The sequence below is a fragment of the Mesocricetus auratus genome, unplaced genomic scaffold (genome assembly GCF_017639785.1).
Source record: "Mesocricetus auratus isolate SY011 unplaced genomic scaffold, BCM_Maur_2.0 Super-Scaffold_100025, whole genome shotgun sequence".
NCBI classification, from domain to species: Eukaryota; Metazoa; Chordata; class Mammalia; order Rodentia; family Cricetidae; genus Mesocricetus; species Mesocricetus auratus.
Window position 1 is genome coordinate 4,314,139 of NW_024429206.1, and position 20,889 is coordinate 4,335,027.

Genomic DNA, 20,889 nt, shown 5'->3' on the forward strand with positions numbered 1-20,889 from the left:
GGCTAGCCCAGTAAGTGTTGTGCCAGCATTTTTTTTCTGCTTTAACAAATGAACTGAGCCAGACCCAGAGACCAGGCCTAGAGCCACAGCTACTCAGGAGGCTGAAGCAGGAGGAGCAGAAAAGTTCCAGGCATACCTGGGGCAAGAAGCAAGTTCAAGGCCTGAGAGCTACTTGGGGTACGGAGCTGAGCCAGGGGCGGCTGCTGCTATTAGGGGATTCCTAATAAGACACGTGGTCTAAAGACAAGCAAGCATGGGGGAGTTAGGGAGTAGCGCAATGTGAGGGCCTCCAGGGGTGGGCAATTGGAGATGGGCTTTCCAGCTTACATAGGAGCTCAGCAGAGCAAGTGGAAGAAAACACTAGGACAGCAGGAGCAAAGACCGGATGACTGACTCAGCACAGGATGGAGGGCACCCGGTGCCACACGCACGCACACATGCACACACATATGCACACGCACGCACGCACATGCACACACACATACACACACGTACACACATGCACACAGACACACACACGCAGGCACACACACACATGCACACACATATGCACATACACGCAGGCACATGCACACACACATACACACGTACACACACATGCACACAGACATACACACATACACACGCACACACATGCACACAGACACACACACATGCACACAGACACACACACATGCACACAGACACACACATACACACACGCACGCACATGCACACAGACACACACACGCAGACACACGCACACACACACACACACACACACACACACACACCGCTTACCTCTCCTTCCGGGGAGGCGAGTGCTGCCTCTTTCCTCCGCCTGGCCTCTTTGGACTCTTTCTCTGTCTCTCGAACCAGCTGCTTGATGAAGCCCCCAGGGATGACAGAGAACAAGGGAGGTGGTGAGGACGGAGGGGGGCTCTTGTCCTCTTCTCGAATCTGTGTGAGGAGAGAGCTGGGAGTGAGCCTGCAGGGCCAGGGTCCAAACCAGACAACCTTCCATACAGCCTGGGCGTTGCCTAGGGGACAGCATGGGAGGAAAATGGAAGGACTCTGAGGGACCCAGGAGGCTGAGACAGTGTGGGGAGCGAGAATGGATGGGCCCGTGACAGCCATGCAGGTGGTGTGACTTCCGCCTCCTGAGAGGAACTCAAATTGTCAAAGTCACAGGGGCTCCCTCCTGCTCTCAAGGCAGCTTTGGGGATGTCAGGATGGGTGGATCACACATTGGTTCCCCTGCTCTAGTATTTCTGGCACCAAGGGGGTGCTGGGGGAACTCTAGGAGAAGATGCCTTTCCCGCCTTTTGCAAGGATACTCCCAGGGAGCACTGCACTCTAAGCTTGTCTCTGCGGTACCTCCTAGTTGCTTAAAGAAGCCTCCTGGGGTCTTGGATTAATTAATAGATTGTTCCTGTGTGCCAGGACCATAGAAGGTGGGAAGACCCTTAGCCATAGCCTATGCAGCTGGCTTTCCTACCTGTGTCTATGAATCTTAGCAACCATGAACCAAAAAAAAGTTTGATAAAAAATACAAGCATCTATACAAAGGGAAGGAAAGGGATAGAGGTGGAGGAGGGAGAAGAGAACAGGGGTGGGGAAGACAGAGACAGAGGACCCCTTAGGGCATCCTGTGAAAAGTGTACATGGGAAGAAATGGGTGACCAGGGTAAGAGCCCTTTTCCAGATCTCTTTGGTGACCAGAGAAGGTCCACAGAAACCCTCAAACGTTAGACGGGAGACCAACAGCCCACCCCTGCCCCCACCCACCCACCCACCCAGTGCTCCTCAGGCTGCCATGGGTGTAGATGGGGAGGCTGTGCTGCCATCACCCTCAGCCTCCTGCTGGGGATGAGAAAGGGCAAGGCAGGTGGCAGATGTGACCTAGAAGGACTGGCCAGGCCACAGAGACGGCGGGCTGCCACCCCGCCTGAGGTGGGAAGGTGTGATTCCGGCCACCCAGGCCATGGCCCATCTTGCCGGGGTAGAGTCCAGCCCTGTGAACACAGTCCCCCAAACACTACTTTCCTTCTGCTCCCACAGGGCAAGGCGTGACGATATGGCCATGGTGGCACGTTGGCTAGACTGCAGGTGACGAGACCAGGTTGTACTCCTGAGGCTGGCACGGAGTGAAGCTTTACAGGCTCGGGGACAGCATAAGACGGGAGGACAGAGGCCTGACACGCTGGCACAGAGGAGAGAAGGGAGAGACTAGTTAGAACTGGGCCTCTCCACTGCCAGCACCACACGGGAAATGAACAAAGCTGCCCCATCCTCTGCTATGATAGTCATTTATCCCCACGAGAGTGTGCCCAGGGGTGAGGCCGCCAGCTACACAGTGTGTGAAATTTCCTGCCTCTCGACTCCATACCATAGCTTCACATGGAGGGAGGAACACATATGGTGTGTGTGTGTGTGCATGTGCACACGCGTGTGCAAGTGTGACTCCTAACCACTTACACAAAGACGGTGCCTGCCTAAGCAGCATGGAGACGGAGTTCCAGAAGAGTCAACTTAGCTCAGGGTGGTGGAGATGAAAGGAATTTCAGCTGGAGGGTCACACAAAGGAACTTTCTGGAAGGCATGGAGTAGTCTGTATCCTGATCCAAGTGAGTTACACATAAAAATCGTCTTGCAAAACCATTTAAGATGGTCATTTGCATCAAAATCCCAGCACAATTCTTCACAGATGTTGAAAAAGAAAAATCAGTCTTTAGCTTCATATAGGAACACACACACTATACACTATACACACCACACACACACACACACACACACACAGGCTAGCTAAAACAATTCTAAATAATAAAAGAACTGCTGGAGGTATCACTATCCTGATCTCAAATTTTACTACAGAACTGTAGTAATGAAAACTTCATAATATTGGCACAAACAGACATATTGATCTGTTGAATCAAATTGAAGATTCAGACATAATAAGCCCACACACCTATGTATACCTGATTTTTTTAAATAAAGAATAAAAAAATACGCACTGGGAAAACAAGACAGCATCTTAGCTGGTCAAACTGGATGGCTGCTTGTAGAAGAATGTGAATAGATCCATACTGATCACCCTGCACAAAAACCAACTCCAAATGAATCAGAGGCCTCAACATTAATCTAGATACACTGAACCTGACAGAAGAGAAAGTGGAGAATAGTCTTGAACTCATTGGCACAGGAGACAACTTCCTGAACAAAACACCAGTAGCGCAGGCACTAAGATCAACAACTAATAAATGGAACCTCCTGAAACTGAAAAGCTTCTGTTTGGCAAGGGCACCCTCATCCAGACAAAACAGCAGGCTACATAATGGGAAATTATTTTTACCAGCTACCCACATTAGAGTGCTAATACCCAAAATATGTAAGGAACTAAAAAAATAAATGAAATGAAAAAGCAAATAACTCAATTAAAAATGCAATGTAGAACTAGGCAGAATTCTCAAAAGAGGAGACACAAATGACCAAGAAGCTTAAAGAAATGTTCAACATCCTTAGTCATCAAGGAAATGCAAATCAAAATCATCTTACACCCGTCAGAAAGGCCAAGATCAATAAAACAATTGACAAGTCATGCTGGTGTAGATGGGGAGGGGCCACACTCACCCATTGCTTCGGGGAGTGCAAACCTGTACAGCCACTATGGAAATGAGTGTGACTGTTCCTTGGGAAGCTGGAAGTCAATTTACATCAAGATCTTGCTGTCCTACTCTTGGGCATAGACCCACTACAGAAACGCTTTCTCATCAATGTTCATTGCTGCTCTATCCATAATGCCAGAAATCGGAAGAGCCCATATGTCCATCAACTGATGAGTGGATAATTTAAAATGTGGTGCATTTTACACAATGGAATATTATTATTCCGCTGATAAGAAAATGAAACTTTGAAATTGTCAGACAAATGAACGGATCTAGAAGCAGTCATCATGAGTGAGTGTCCCCTGGAAATGTGTCCGCAGGACTTCCACCAACAGATCAGAGACGCCTGCACCTGGAAATGCGTCCACAGGACTTCCACCAACAGGTCAGAGACACCTGCACCTGGAAATGCGTCCACAGGACTTCCACCAACAGGTCAGAGACACCTGCACCTGGAAATGCGTCCACAGGACTTCCACCAACAGGTCAGAGACACCTGCACCTGGAAATGCGTCTGCATGATTTGCACCAACAGATCCAGAGACGCCTGCATCTGAAATGTGTCTGCAGGACTTCCACCAACAGATCAGAGACAGGTTTGCTGCTGCACCAGACTCAAACAGATGTCCACCATGGAGGAAAGGATAAAGAAATGCGGTCCATGTGCATGGTGCAGCTTTATGCCGCCATGCAGAAGGGCGGGACTATGTCATTTGCAGGAAAGAAGACACATCTGGAGATCAGCACACAGAAGGCCCAGGAAGAGGCAGCTCGGATTTGCTATAGTTTTCCGATCTTACACTTTACGTTGAGACGTAAAATCATGCATGCGTATAGGACTTGAAAGTGGAAAGGAGCCTGGAGTACATGCTTGTGTGTGTGAGCATGTGTCCTGGAGATCTTTTTTGTTTGTTTCATCCCTTTTTTGTTTCATTTTTCCCCCCCACTTATTCAGGGAATCAATATCTCATCTTTTCTCAGCTCTGTAAGTTAGGAAAATTTGTTCAGAGTGTTGTGTTATACAATAATTTAAAAAGCAAAGAGGTGGCAAATCTCTCTCTCTCTCTCTCATACACACCACGCACACACACACACACACACACACATACACACACCACAGCCTTCTTTGGTCTATGGCTCCCTATACCCTCATGGGCCTGGAACTTGGCTATAAGAACACTGCATGGGCTTCTGCAACCCATAGCCACGGCCACTGCAGAACACTGGGACCCCAGTTTCTCTGCGCATCTCTTTCTGACTCAGCCCCCAGTAATGACTGATGAGGGGCCTGGCCTTGACCTCAGAGAGCCTGACCCTAGACATTGGCAGCTGTCATACACAGGGACTGGGTTCGGGAAGCTGGTTAGCCCACAGTTATTGGGGAGTCTCTGACTAGGCTCTTAGCTCACTCTGTGGCTGGGCAAGGAGGAGATTCAAGGTTCAAAGAGCTAAGAAGGCACATTCAGGCTTGGCAAGACCTCATGCCAGAAGGGAGGCTGTAAAATGACCATGTGCAGGTGGCCAGAGCAGCCGTGTCTTTCCCTATGGAAGAATCCTCACAGGGTGAGCTCAGAGCACCGATAGCATGAGGCCACCCCATTCCCCACACTGCGTCCCTAGGGAGACACCGGAGAGTGTCCTAGTGACTCACAGGCTCTGAACTCAGGAGCTGAGCCCAGGGTATGAATAGGCCTGACGTGGTGACGTGGTGACGCTGGCTGTCCCCGCCACCGTGCCCTCTCCAGCCCTGGCCAGGGCTCTGAGATGAAATCACTCTCCAACTGGAGACTCAAAGAACACTGGCTGTGACAAGCCTGAGCTCTCCCCCAGGTCTCAACTGGTGTCCCTGTGCCCAGCACCCCAGCCCCACCCCCAGGCTCTGGGCCAGTCTCACTGACTGGGGCTGGGAGTCCATTGTACTCCAAGCTGCCCCCCTCCCCCATCCCCGCACCTAGCCTTGATTTACATGGAGTTCTCATGTTGCCGTCCCTTCCAGGCCTGACCCACACATGCCGTCAGATGCCAATTTAAGCAGCTCCCGGTGCTGACTCTGGGATCCTGTGCCCTCTCTAGTCTCCTCTGTGGGGGAGGGCTGGTGAGAGAACCCCAGTCCTAGGATCTGAGAGTGACCTGGAACATTTTCCATGTTCAGGCATGACCTGCAGGGCCCACCGTGGCCCTCTGAGTTTCCCCATCACCCTTAGTGTCCAGTCTCCATGATGTAGCCACTGAGATGTTTTGCCACGTAAAATGAATGCCCGAGCCCTTGTGGGGACTAAAGAGTCTCTCATGCCCACCTGCCTAACGCCTCGTCCTGTCAAGGCAGTTAAGCTGAGCCCTGGGAGTACCCTTCCAGGCAGTCTCACCTCAGGTCTTTTGTGATGCTCTTCTGCCTGCCTCGAGTGCTGTCCCAGCCACACCCCTTACATCTTCACTCCCCTGAGAGTCACGTTCTCAATGAAGTATCAGAACAAACTCATCTGTTCTACTTCCCTGTGACACGGTTTCTTTCCACAAATGATGAGTGTTTGCTGAATGACTGAGAGAAGGAAGGAGGTGCAGAGTAGGGACATGGGGTGAGCCCGTGCCAGGACCTCTGATGTCCTGTTCACAGTGGGTCTACATGTTGTCCTGGCCTCTGCTCACATCCTAGGAGACCTGGGAAGCTCTCAGAGCCTCTGTGTCCCTTGTTGTAAAGTGAGAGGAGCCACATGGAAAGCAATCTGCGTTTGTCACTTGACCCAGTGGACACAGCCATCTGCTCCCACAGTTAAGAACTGACCGAGTGCCTGGCCCTGAGGTCTGCCCCAACCCTGCTGGATCTGAAATACAATTACATTAAAATCTGAGCCAGTATTTACGCCGGGAGTCACTCACCAGTTGGGCTGACAGTTGCTCAGAGAAGGCAAGGCCCTTGCCTAAGGTCACCCAACAAAGTCCCAGGAGAGACTTGCCACAAGTATGTGTCTCTATTGAGGGGGAGGGCTGGGCGTGTGGGGGAGGGGTGCCCGTCACAGGTTTGGAAAACCTGGTGTCTGGGCATCAGGGAGTTTGACTATAGGCACATGGTCACACAGCAGATACGTACATTTTGGGTCACTGAGACTGGATTCTGAGCCCTTCCTCCTTCAGGGGACAGCACACCTTTGGGACATCACCTTTGGGAGCCATTGCATTTAGTTTCCAGTGTCTGTGTTTTAGGGAGTGACTCCAGCCTGGGACCCTCCACCCCCTGGCAAAGGTGTAGAAGGCTCCAGGGCCCAGCTAGGCAGTGGAGCAGGTTCTGAACTCAGATAGGTCAATGGTCCCCAGAACTTGGCGGTCCCCCTGCCCACGGCCCGCCTCAGCTTTCCCACAGTTAAGTTGGTCCTGCTTCTTACTTGATTCTGAACTTTGGGCTTCCTTCCTCCCCCAGGCGGGTAGAGGGCTCACCCTGTGAGCTCTTCTGCAGAACCAAGGCTGGGTAGCCTGTCCCCCGGCTCCCAAAGGTCACACAGAGACTAGGCACTCAGGAAAGCAGGGACTCTGGGAGAATAGAAGTGCCCCTTCAGCCCCGACATGGTCTTTGCCTCATCTGCTTTTTCTCTCCTAATGGGGCTGCGGCTTGTGTGCAAGGGCCTAGCCAACTAGAGTGCCCCAGTCCAGGAGCAGGTGACAAGCCACATCTCCCACGGCTTCCACCATCCCCCCTCCTTCCATCTCCCCATCCCCCTCCCTTCTTCTCCCCATCCCCCTCCTTCCATTTTCCCATCCTCCCTCCATCTCTCCATCCCCCCTCCCTCCATCTCTCCATCCCCCCTCCCTCCATCTCCCCATCCCCCTCCCTCCATCTCTCCATCCCCCCTCCCTCCATCTCCCCATCCCCCTCCCTCCATCTCTCCATCCCCCCTCCCTCCATCTCCCCATCCCCCTCCCTCCATTTCTCCATCCCCCTCTCTCCATCTCTCCATCCCCCCTCCCTCCATCTCCCCATCCCCCTCTCTCCATCTCCCCATCCCCCTCCCTCCATCTCTCCATCCCCCCTCCCTCCATCTCCCCATCCCCCTCCCTCCATTTCTCCATCCCCCTCTCTCCATCTCTCCATCCCCCCTCCCTCCATCTCCCCATCCCCCTCTCTCCATCTCCCCATCCCCCTCCGTCCATCTCCCCATCCCCCTCCGTCCATCTCCCCATCCCCCTCCTTCCATCTCCCCATCCCCCTCCTTCCATCTCTCCATCCCCCTCCCTCCATCTCCCCATCCCCCTCCTTCCATCTCCCCATCCCCCTCCCTCCATCTCCCCATCCCCCTCCTTCCATCTCCCCATCCCCCTCCCTCCATCTCCCCATCCCCCTCCTTCCATCTCCCCATCCCCCTCCTTCCATCTCCCCATCCCCCTCCCTCCATCTCCCCACCCCCTCCTTCCATCTCCCCATCCCCCTCCTTCCATCTCCCCATCCCCCTCCCTCCATCTCCCCATCCCCCTCCTTCCATCTCCCCATCCCCCTCCTTCCATCTCCCCATCCCCCTCCCTCCATCTCCCCACCCCCCTCCTTCCATCTCCCCATCCCCCTCCCTCCATCTCCCCATCCCCCTCCCTCCATCTCCCCATCCCCCTCCCTCCATCTCCCCATCCCTCCATCTTTCCATGAGGCCCAGGTAGGAGGCAGATGGAAAGATGCACGCTGAGCCGGGTGTTATGTATCCAGCAAGAGGGAATCTTGATGGAGAAAATGCCTCCTTCAAACTTAGCCCTTTCCTCCCCAAGTTGCTTTTGTTTGTGCTGTTCATCACCGTATGAGAATCACTAAGGCAGATGGTGAGGGGGAGTGTGGGCAGAGGAAAAGGGAGGGAGGAGACCAAAGCAGCCTAGGCAGAGGCAGGAAGAGTGGGGGGCTCAGGGGAGGAGGCTAGCAGAGTCAGAGACACAGGAGAAGAGGATCGTGGCAAGGGCAGGTCACAGGGGAGGGAGGGTGACAGGGGAGGAGGGTCACAGGGGAGGGAGGGTGACAGGGGAGGAGGGTCACAGGGGAGGGGGTCACAGGGGAGGGGGTCATAGGGGAGGGAGGGTCACAGGGGAGGGAGGGTCACAGGGGAGGGAGGGTCACAGGGGAGGAGGGGGTGACAGGGAGGGGGGGTGACAGGGGAGGGAGGGTCACAGGGGAGGGAGGGTCACAGGGGAGGGAGGGTCACAGGGGAGGGAGGGTCACAGGGGAGGGAGGGTCACAGGGGAGGGAGGGTCACAGGGGAGGGGGGTGACAGGGGAGGGGGTGACAGGGGAGGGGGTGACAGGGGAGGGAGGGTCACAGGGGAGGGAGGGTCACAGTGGAGGGGGGTCACAGGGGAGGGAGGGTCACAGGGGAGGGAGGGTCACAGGGGAGGGGGGGTGACAGGGGAGGGGGTGACAGGGGAGGGAGGGTGACAGGGGAGGGAGGGTCACAGTGGAGGGGGGTCACAGGGGAGGGAGGGTCACAGGGGAGGGAGGGTCACAGGGGAGGGAGGGTCACAGGGGAGGAAGGGTCACAGGGGAGGGAGGGTCACAGGGGAGGGAGGGTCACAGGGGATGGAGGGTCACAGGGGAGGGAGGGTCACAGGGGAGGGAGGGTCACAGGGGAGGGAGGGTCACAGGGAAGGGAGGGTCACAGGGAAGGGAGGGTCACAGGGAAGGGAGGGTCACAGGGGAGGGAGGGTCACAGGGGAGGGAGGGTAACAGGGGAGGGAGGGTCACAGGGGAAGGGCAGGCGGAAAGCCTGACCAGAGCACAGAGCTGCAGGCCCCGGGTGCCTGCCTGTGTCACTGTAACATCCTGGACATCACACCTGGCCTCATCCTTCTTGGTCTCACCCATTGCCTGGGAGCTGACTCCCAAGCAAGCAAGAACGCTGAACGACCCTCAAGGGCCATGGCCCTTTATATGTACATGGCCCTTGTACTATGGTACGGGGAAGAGCAGAGGTTCGGCTGCCCATAGAACACATTTTCTGATTTCCCAGGTCCAGGGCCCAATATATGTGCTTCCTCTTCATGTGTTGCTGGAGCAGCTACACACCGATATCACCAGCACTGGTCTCTTGAGCAAGCCCCTTTCCCATGTGGCTGCACACACACACACACACACACACACATACACACACACACACACACACACACACACACACACACGCAGAGCCAGGTCTTCATCTGATGCCTCCCACCACTCTCTAAAAGGAAGTGGCTGTGCTCTGTGTGAGCATCTTCCTCTACATGGGGTGGGCCAAAGCCAAGGCTGTCCTTCCCTTCCCTGGGAAACACTGACATCAACCACACTGGAAACCTCAGGCCCCATCTAAGCCCATGCTCTTGGGGGCTGCAGTTCCACTACCTATCAGGTGGAGATGCTGGTCTCTGGTGGTCTAAGTGTGTTTGTATTAGCTATGCCTTATAAAGGTCTTAGGTCATTAAAAGTCCCAACCACACAGCATGATCACTGGCTAAGCCGACAGCCCTCCTTTCCTCTCTCTTTAAATTATACGGTGGGTTACATGTCCTTAATAACCACCATGCCCCTAATGACACGCTGGACCTTGCAGGTGGGTCTGATAATCTGCTGAGAGGTGATCAATGAAGGCAGCTGCCTGGGCTATGTCTGTGGTGAGATATTGTTTATGATTTATTAAAGCTTGCCTGAGAATTCAGAAAGCAAAGTCAGCCTCAAGCCATAGAAGCCAGGCACACATCTTTAAGCCCAGCTGCCAGAAGCTAGGAGAAGGTGGTATACACCTTTAATCCTAGGACTCAAGATTAAGAGATAGATGGGTCTCTCTGAATCCAAGGCCACCCAGATCTACACAAGAGTGAATCAGTTTAAAAGAGAATTATAGCTTATCCTTTAGTCCCAACAGTAGGGAAATATATAAGACAGAAGCAAGGGCTCAGAGAGGCATTCATCCCCCAGCCACACTGAGGAGAGGTAGCAGTTTGAGGCTTGGTGAAGAGCTCCTGCCTGGATCAGCCCTTTCAGCCTGAGCTAGAGGTGAGAGCTAGTGGCTGACTGCTTTGGCTTTCTGATATTCAGCTTGAACTGTGAACCCCAATATCAGTCTCTGGGTCATTTGTTTTTTTATGTTACAATGTCTGAATCGAGAGGGCAATGTGCTGGGATTGACTAGTCATGTCTGCTATGGGTGTAGGAATGGGTGTTAGGTGGTACCATTGTGTCTCATCAAGTGGTTAACTAGTTATGCCTGCTCATGGATACTAGTGATGCCTGGGGACAGTTGCAGACGCCATACTGGAAAGATGGTACTCTGTGAGTCTTGGGTCAAAGCCGGAGGTGCCACAAGACACCCTTCAGGATCCAACAGCCAGAGACAGAGCTGCCAAGCCCCAAATTGCGCAGTCTAGACTAGCATCCGTCCAGGGCCAGGATAATGTCAAGAATGGAGCATGAACAGAAATGGAGGTAGATATGTCTTTGCTTCCAAAAGGAAACAGATGTCATGTGGAAAAGGAATGAGAAAGTGCGCTGAACACTGATGACTGGAAAGTAGGAGGCAGAGCCGGTCGCCCTGCGTGTCTGTGGTGTGGGCTTCTCCTCTGTAAAACTGACAGAGTCTTCCCCGACAGACATTCAATCCCAGCAGGATGACCTAGGATAGCCTTTGCCATCTACCTGCCCCCGTGAAACGCCACAGGATCTGATATCTTAGCCTAAGTCATTTAACGGCTCACACAGACGTCTACCAGAAAAGCACCTAGTCTTCAGTCCGTTTGTCTGTGACCTTGGGTTTCTGAAGCCCTACATTCCTGGGCTGTAAAATGGGCTTGTCCTTCTTGCAAGAGCCTCAGGACTCTTAATGGTGAAAGGCTTGATCCTGTGGCTCTCCCAGCTGCTTCCATGAAACCAGAGCCCCAACACCAGCTGAGTCCCCCCAAAACAGCTGAAAACGAGCTCAGGTTGGTGGGTGAACAGGAGCTCCCAGGGTCCTGAGCCCCAGTGTCCCTACCCAGCTCAGGGCCAGCTGTGCAGGGAAGCATGTATGATCCTGGCAGGTCACGAGGCTCTGACCTCTGCTGTCAGAGATGCCCACACACAGACAATTTTCTTTGAAATCTGCGTTTGCACATTTTCCTTCCAGTCTCAAATGACAATGATGATGTGGGAGGTTTGGGGGTGGAAACAGTACATGAAACTTCTAGCAGGGCTGTCTAAAAGCCGCCACGAAGGACAGACTGATACAAGCCCAATCCTGTCACTGCAAGCTGTGTGTCCCTAGGCAAGTTGCTTCTCCTGTCTTTGTCTTCCCACTCAGGGAGTATTGGACGGCACCCTACAGACTCCATTTGTCCCAAACCATTCTCTTCAGTTTTCAAATGCCTCAATTGCTTCCGGTACATCTGAGCAATGGGCCACCAGCTTAGCACAGACCCTATGAACATGTCCTCATCGTCCAAGGACTGCATGCATCAAGGAGGGCTGTCCCTCCCTCCTAGAGAGATGCAGCCTGAGATCTTGCCTTCAGGTAACAGGTTGTGGGGGGATCGCACCAGTGTGGGGACTCAGATCTCATCTCTAAGTGACACAGCAGGGTACACCATTCTATACAGACAAATGAAGCCTAATAAAGTGCTGTGTGGCTTCTGTATTTATGACATATGACAATTGTGGTGAGCAGGCCCCCACCATACCACACACACACACACACCACTTGTGCATACCACACATGCACCCCACACGCATATCACACTCACACACAGCACACACCACACATGTGCAGCACACATGCACACACATCAAAGAGAAGGCTATGAAATCTGCTCTGGGTGAGCATGAGGCAGAACTGCAGTCCCTGGATGGTCCTAAATACTGCTCACAGAGTCTAAGATAACCTGAGCTTTGCATTCCAGAGCCCTTCCCAGGCCAGTGCGAGGCAGGGGCCAATGTCTGAGGTGGGACAGGCCCCACTGGTAGCTAAGTCCTGGGGGAAAGGCCATGGGGGCCTTAGTCCTCAGGCATTTAAAGAAAACCCCAAATCTCCACTGGGAGGGTCATGGCCAAGGTCACAGAGTCAGTAGCATGAGGCCCTGTGACTCAAGGTGACCAGGCCGATGTGCAGGAAGAACCAAATGCCTGATTGTCTCCAAAAGGCCCCTCAAAAGAGGACCAGGCCTGCAGCCCCTCCTGGCTTCCTTCTCTGGCTCCTTCCTTCCCCTCCCCCTACTCTTCCTCCCCCTCCCTTCTGCAGCTGCCTCTGCTCTTCTTGCCCCTCCCCCTCCTCCTCCTGTTTCTCTTCTCTCCCTCCCTTCCCCACACTCCTCTCCTCTCCTCTCCAGCTTCTATTGTTCTCCAGAGCATCCCTCTCCTGATGCTCCACCTGCCACTCAGGTCCAGGAGGAGGCAGCTTAGAGAGGCAAGAACTCGGCTGCAGAAGCAGGTGCCCAGATAGGAACAGTCAATTAATAGCCTGGAGCTCCCAGCCCTGAACTGGGGCTCAGGCCAGGCTGGCACTGGGACTATCTTGGGAAGGCCTGGGCTCTTCTCTGCCTGCTCTAGGGAGGCAGTTGCCTGAGGCCTGCAGCTTTGAGGCCTCTGAACTGCAGATTGTTGTGGTGGGTTCTACCCTCACACCAGGGCCACTGGGACCTGTGGATCTTCTCCACAGGAAGCGGGTATCAGTGTGCCATAGCAAACACCCCCCTCAATAAAGCAACATGGAACACTGAATCCCCCAACCTTGGGCTGCCAGCTCCTCCCCCACAACACACATAGGCTTCACCGGAAGCTCAGGCTCGTGTTCAGTAGTGCTGAACATTAAGGGGGGGGGGGTGGAACAGGGCCTCTGGACACATGCAGAAAACCAGCGAAGGTGAAGTAATTGAAACTAAACACACACAGACACATATGTACATATACACACACACACATATACACATACCACTCACATATACACAACATATATATACACACATACATATACATACAACATACACACATACTAATACATATCACATATGCACACATATATACATATATATAGCACACACAAACATACATATATACACACACATATCACACACATATACTACATGCAGACACACAGACATAGATACCACATATACAAGTACATACCACATATATATAGACACACATCTACACACACATACATATACATACATATCACATGGCACATACACATACACATACATAAGCACATACATCATACATATTCATATACCATACACACACATCATACATATTCATATACCATACCCACACACACCTGGAATCTGCCCTCTCAGATTCCATGGTAGCAGTTAACTCAGAACTTAACATATTTTTAAAACAAAGACTGGCAATGGTCTAGTGAGAGGGTTCAGCAGGAGCTTGCTGCCAAGCCTGATGACCTGAGTTCTATCCCAGGCACCCACATTGTAGAAGGAGAGAGCCCACTACCCAAAGTTGTTCTCTGACCTCCACACATGTGCTGTGGTATGCCTTCCTCCAAGTAAATAGTAAGTGTAAAAATAAGTGTTTTTTAATGCTTGACAAACGGACACAAAACTTGGAAGCTTAAACAGTGTCTCCGTGGCCTAGGCTAAAATCCTTACACCACATTGTTTGTTGTTGGAGCAAACACCACAGTCCACAGTGAAGGGAGAGGCCGGAGAGGCACTCGCCGTCAGGAAGGCCTAAAATAGACGGCATGTCCCAAGGCCTCACACAAGCCCTCCAAATCCTAAGACTCGCTCCCAGCTTGCAGGGTGTCAACACAGAGCCCAGCCCGACAGTACCTGGTGGCCTTGGGTTTCTGGAACTACTCCTGTCCAAAACGTTTCCCGGGTGGTCACAAAGGGACCCCAGCAAGCATGGAGAGCCGGGTAGGGCAGGGAACAGTGTCAGGAGTGCCTGCTGCAGACTCTCACATCCCTCCCTGCGCCTCCTCCCCCAGCCAGTGAGATAGCAGCAGCTGGGCCACAGTCATTTCCAAAATTAGCCCGTGAGCCCCAGGTCTGGCCAGGAGACACAGCCGGGGTGGTGGCCGTTGAACCAGCTGTGGACAGCATGGACATATATGGTGGCAGGGAGCAGGGAGGGGACAAGCATGTTCCCAGCCTTCGTCTTGTCTCTATCGGGTCACGCACACCCAAGCTGCGGCTTCTGCCTTGGGAAAGGACAGAGGCTGTGGAGTCAGGGAGGAAGACAGTGGCCCTCTACCCTACCAGGCTGGGTGGAAGTTTCCGGAATCACTCTGTTGTCTTCTGGTGACATGAAGCAGTAAACAAGCTAATGTAGGCAGTATCTCCCACAGGGAGCTTCCCTCCCAAAGGCTCCAGTTCACTCGGGATTCCCAAAAGCCTGCTGGGGAGGGGCAAGTTCTCTCATTCTGCTCTGCAGGTGGAAACTGGGGCACAACAATTAGCCTCTTGGAGCTGGTGATATGGCTCAGTGAGTAAAGGTGATTGCTGCCAAGCCTATGACCTGAGTTCAATCCCCAGAGCTTCTGCGGATCATCCTCTGACCTCCACCCATGTCCCTAGTGTGTATATACACATAAATAATGGCATGTAATCTTAAGCCCTTTTTAGGTTAACCAGCTTGTCCAAGAAACTGGAAAGCTAATATTTGAATCCATGTAGTACTTACCCCAGAAGCAATCCTAAACACTGTGCTAACTCAGCCTCTGCCCAAAGGGCTTTGTCCGGAGCTGGGGAGAGCACAGTGTGGAGCCAGCACTTAGCATGCATATGGTCCTGGATGTGTCAGTTCCAGAGCATGCCAGGAGGCTAAACCTTCAGTCCTTAGAACCCCTCAGGGTGCACACACTCACACAGTCCCAAGGGATCCGGACAGAACTCAAATCCAGAATTCTAATCAAACACAACAGGCTGCTCTACTAAGCATATTTCCACCCTCTGTATATGAGTGTGTGTGTGTGTGTGTGTGAGAGAGAGCGAGAGAGAGATAGAATATGTGTGTTCATATTCATGTGTGTGTATGTGTGCGTGTGAGTGTGTGCATATGCATGTGAGTGTGTGCATGTTTGAGTGTGTGCACGCATTCATATGTGTGTGAGTGTGTGAGTGTGTGTGCATTCATGTGTGCTTGTGAGAGAGTGTGTGTGGTGTTTGTGCATGTGAGATTGTGTGTGCATGTGCATGTGTGTGAGATCATGTGTGTAAATGTGCATGTGTGTGTGTGTGTGTATGAATGTGCATGTGAGTGTGTCTGAGGGCCTGCAGGTGCACTTGCATGTGTAGGCGTATGCTCTGCAAATGGAGGGCAAAGGTAAACTTTGGAGTACCACTCTTCAGGACGCTGCCCACATTGTTTTTGAAACAAGGTCTCTCACTGGTCTGGAATTCGCATATTCCCTGGGCTGGTTGCCCAGTGAGCCCCTGACTGGAGATTACAAGCACTGCTCACCACGCCTGGCTTTTTACTTGGTGGGGGATGAAACCTGGGTCTGGGTGCCTACACAGCTGGTAGTTTACCACCTCTTTATTCTCTGACTCAGTGTGGCATTAACCTCACAAGAGGCTCATTCCCCTACTTACTCAGGGTTTCTATGATGAAACACCATGACCAAAAGGACAGGGGGAAGAAAGGGTTTATTTTGCATAAGCTTCCATATTATAAAGTCCATCATTGAAGAAGTCAGGACAGGAACTCACACAAGGCAGGAACCTGGAGGCAGGACCTGATGCAGAGACCATGGAGGGTGCTGCTTACTGGCTTGTTCCCTGTGACTTGCTCAGCCTGCTTTCTTACAGAACCCAGGACCACCACCATAGGGATCATATCACCCACAATGGGCTGGGCCCTCCCCCATCACTCACTAATTAAGAAAATGCCCACAGCTGGATCTTATGGAGGCATCTTCTCAACTGAGGTTCCCTCCTTCCAGATAACTCCAGCTTGTGTCAAGTTAACATAAAACAAGCCAGGACAACTGACCCCTGTCAACCTGACACACAAGCACGTCACTTTTCAATTAGAACCATTGCTTTCTTTTATCCCCAGGATGGCATGTTGATATTAATATCACAATATAAAATATAAGTAACTGTAGAAGTCCCACAGTCTTTACAAATTCAAACACATTACAAGTTCAGTATTACATCCAGTCTCCTTAAAAAGCCAAAGTCTCTTTTAAAAGTTCAAGGTCTCTCAACTGTGGATTCCTGTCAAATCAAAAACAAATACTTTCTTACTTCAAGAGAGAAGAACCAAGACACAGTCACAATGTGAACAAAGCAAAACCAAACTCCAACTATAAATAACTCAATGTTCAATTATCTTGGATTCATTCATCATCTTCTGGGCTCCTCCAAGGGCCTGGGTCACTTCTCTGGCTCCGCCCCCTGCAGCACACACGGCTTGTCTTCTAGACTCTGGCTGGCTCCACTCCACCACTGCTGCTGTTCTTGGTGGTCATCCCATGGTACTCACATCTCCAAAATGCTGGGTCTCTGCTGCAACTGGGCTGCACTTTCACAAACAGCCTCTCCTGGGCTCTCTTCAGGGTCTCCAGCCCGGCTACACAGTGCCAAGCCTCAGCTGCTCTCCATGGCCCCTTCAGGCCTGCAAAACCAGTCACACCTGGGTGGCTTTACATTACCGAGTTCAGCTGCCAGCATGAGGTGCAGCCTTGGTGGTTCTGGAACACAGCTTCTGAGTGCTGACCCTCAGGACACACTTTCCAGAAGACTTCACCTCAGTGATGCTGGTCTCTTCTTTATCACAGCTGATTCTTCAGCCCCAGCTGGCCAGCATCCACTGTCCCAGTAAAACAAAGGTTTCGCTTCTGTGGTTCTGGTTTCTCGTTAATCACAGCCAATTCTTCAGCTCCAGATGACCAGATACCACAGATTCTTCACACAAATGGCCCAGTAGAGCCTTGGCTCCCCTCTATACTTCACAAGCCAGGCCCCCATCATCTGCACCGCTCTGAACATTCTTACCTTCCAAGTTCCTACAGAACAGCTCACTAAAATATCAACACTCAATGGCTTTTTCTATCTCCAAGTTTCAAACCCTCCTATCCTGGTCCCAATCTGTCTTAGTCAAGGTTTCTGTTGCTGTGATGAAACAGCATGACCAAAAGCAACTGGGTAGGAAAGGGTTAATTCAGCTTGCACTTCCAGAGTCCTTACTAAAGGAAGTCAGGACAGGAGCTCAAACAGGGCAGGGTTCAGTGAGCAGGTGTCTGAATCTTTGGAATTGCATTGAGACTGGGCACAGGGAGGTCCCAGGACCACCTCTGTCAACCTCTGTGCATTTTCTGGATTTATTTTTCTACACTCCTTAGGAAAAAAACAGCCCTTTATATCAGTGTCAAACAGAGACTGGAGGAAGGGCATGGCACTGAGTGAGTGACACTATGTTGCTGAGGCATCCCCAAAGGAGATGACAGCTGAGAACATCTGATGACAGTACCCCAAGTCACTGGGCCAGTCAGTCTCTCTGAGAAAGATCTGATTGGCTCACGGCATCAGTCAAGGTCACCCATGATGATTTTGCCAAGGTGGGTGGTGTATGCATGTCTACCATCTTCACCGTTGCTTCTGTCCGGTGCCCAGGTGACCATGGATGACCCCGGTAAACTGTGGCCTGGCAGACATGGCTGTGCTTACTCTCCCTAGCACCTACAAGCACCGTAAAAGCCATGAGCTCATCCTGCATTGAAGGAGAGGCATGGAGTGCCCTGTCCCTGCCCCACTGTGTCCTGTGGCTTTGACCTGTGTCAGAAACACTGCATAGGTCCCCTCCCACCACCTAATGGCCACAGTTCTTTCAGTTTGGGCTCAGGGTGGTGTGACCTCCAGTCGTCAGATGCCATACCAATTCCTTGGCCTGAAGATGTGTCCACTGCAACCACGTGGCCTCATGCCGTCTCAGAGAAGTCAGGGCTCCAGACACTAACCCTGGCCTCAACACTCACCCATGGAGTCCTGCCCAGTCTTAACTCCAACATGGCAAAACACACCCTCTTGTAAACTGTGGAATTCAACTGGGAGCGGTTTTGTCCCCTTTTGTTCCTAAAGAACCTGTGGCAGTTTCTGGAGATCCTAGATTGTAGAGGTTTGGGTTCTGGCATCCATGGAGAGAATGGGGACATCATTAAACTTCCCACAATACCCTCAATGAGTCACTTGGTCTCTTAGGTCCATAGTGTCGAGGCTCAGAACCTGCCTTTTCAAAGTTCCCATCCCAGGCTGGGGGAAGGGCAGGGCTTTGGGGGAGCCCCACCTTGCCATCGAACATCATATCATATTGTCATAAACTCAACACTGCACTGACTTTGCAGCAAGGGACCTGTGCTGGTCAGGATTTTGTCAACTTGACACAAGCTAGAGTCATCTGGGAAGAGGGACCCACAATTGAGAAATTGTCCCCACCACGCCGGCCTACAGACGAACATATGGGGCATTTTCTTGATTAATAATTGATTTGGAGCACCGTGAGTCCTACCAAGGGTGGTGTCGCCCCTGGTCTGATGGTCTTGGGTGTATAAGGAAGCAGGTTGAGGACACCATTGGGGATAAAGCCAGTAAGTAATGTTCCTCTGTAGCCTCTGCATCAGCTTCTGCGTCCAGGTCCTGCCCTGAGTTCCCTCAACGTTGCATTGTGACCTGAGAGGTATAGGATCTATTAAACCCTTTCCTCCCCAAGCTGCTTTTGGTCATGATGTTTATCGGAGAGATAGGAAGCAAGCGAGGACAGGTGTCCGATGTGTGACACCAGGAGTTGGAGGGGTTCTCAAATTGTCTGCCAGGTACAGAGAATACAAAGGTCTCTGGACAGACAGTCACAGCAGCACTTAGGAAGCTGACAAGGAGAGTGGGGACCTGAGGGGACAATGGCAGGACCAGCCTCCTGGACTGAAGAGGGGAAGGCAGGGAAGCCACATAGAGGGGAGTGAGGTTGACAGTTGACCCAGAGCTCCTGTGGGGAGGAGAAAATGCACCAGCTTCCTTCCTCTCTTACCCAAAGGCCACCTGAGTAGACCCCGTTTCTGAGCCGGTCCCAAGTCAGGTCTGTGGGTCTCACGAGAGTAACATAAACACACAAGCACATGGTGGTTCAGGTTAGGTGACCACTGCTGCGGGTGACCTGCCCCTCCACAGTTGTGCTGGATACACGAGCGTGTTTTCCAGGCTGGGACCTCTGTGGTCTGGTACTCCGTGCCACGCATTGATATGTCTTGTAAACATCTCACCACACTGATATTCTTCAAGGCTCAAGACTATCTTAAAACAGCCTAGTGAATATATTGCCTGGAAGCTACAGTCAACTTCTCCCACAATGAAAACAAAGTCCAGGAGATCACACACACACACACACACACACACACACACACACACACACACACACACACGAGAGAGAGACAGAGAGACAGACAGACAGACAGACAGACAGACAGACAGAGGGAAAGAGAAACACAGAAGTTACAGGAGCTGTGCTATTCAAAGTGACTGGCTGAGGGTTGAGTTGAGTATCCTTGGAGTAAAGCCAGTATCCTTTCATGCCATTACCTAGGGAGCGATGGCATTTTCATGGTATTCCAGAGGGCCAGGAGCTCTTCAGCCTTGGTCACAAATGTGTCACATCGACATTTCACTCAAGGCAGTGCCTTCTGCCCACAGAGTGGCTACACGCCCAAAGGCTATTTGGCTGATGAGTTTCAAAGTCAGCACTAAGACACTCCAGGGAGTCTCGGCGGTGACCTGGTCAGGCAGGTGGTGACTTCCTTTCTTCCCAAATTAATAAGAGACAGGGCATTTCCTGTCCAGCTCCAAGATGGGGGTTACCTAGCTGACCCCTGACCATGGACCCACAGCAGAGAATCCTTCCCAGGCAGCTGTGGCTTGTGGTTCTGCTTTAAAGTGATAAGCACCACAAAGGCCTCTCAGCACATCTCCACAGAACAGGGGGGCAGGGCTCAAGGCAGGAGCCATTTCTCCTGGAAGGGAACTCAAGTCATCCTGTAGGCAGATTGATAGATGTTATGGTTTTCCACAGCACAGACTGTGGCATACCACACCCAGGGCCAGTAATTGGTGATATGGAGTGACTGTGGCACACCACACTCACAGCCAGCGGCTCTTCATATGGAGTAACTGTGATACCATCCCTAGGGCTGGTCACTGGTGACATGGACTCACTGTGGGATACCACACTAAAGGCTGGTGACTAATAATATGGACTGATGGTGATACCATACCCAGGGCCAATGAACAGAGACTTAGAGCAATGAAACATCTCACGTGGGAAACCGCTTCCACTG

General features: G+C 52.1%; 1 protein-coding gene across 1 annotated transcript in view; it reads right to left on the reverse strand.

Moving 5' to 3' along the window:
* The window catches only part of Myo18b (myosin XVIIIB), a 172,443-nt gene extending 170,471 nt beyond the window's left edge, over positions 1-1,972 (reverse strand). Inside the window, exons 1-2 of the mRNA XM_021232330.1 lie at positions 1,928-1,972; positions 781-939 (exon numbers count right to left, since the gene is read on the reverse strand). Of these exons, the coding sequence (XP_021087989.1) occupies positions 781-939; positions 1,928-1,972 (204 nt within the window). The remainder of the gene's footprint in view (positions 1-780; positions 940-1,927) is intronic.
* Between the last annotated feature and the right edge of the window lie 18,917 nt (positions 1,973-20,889).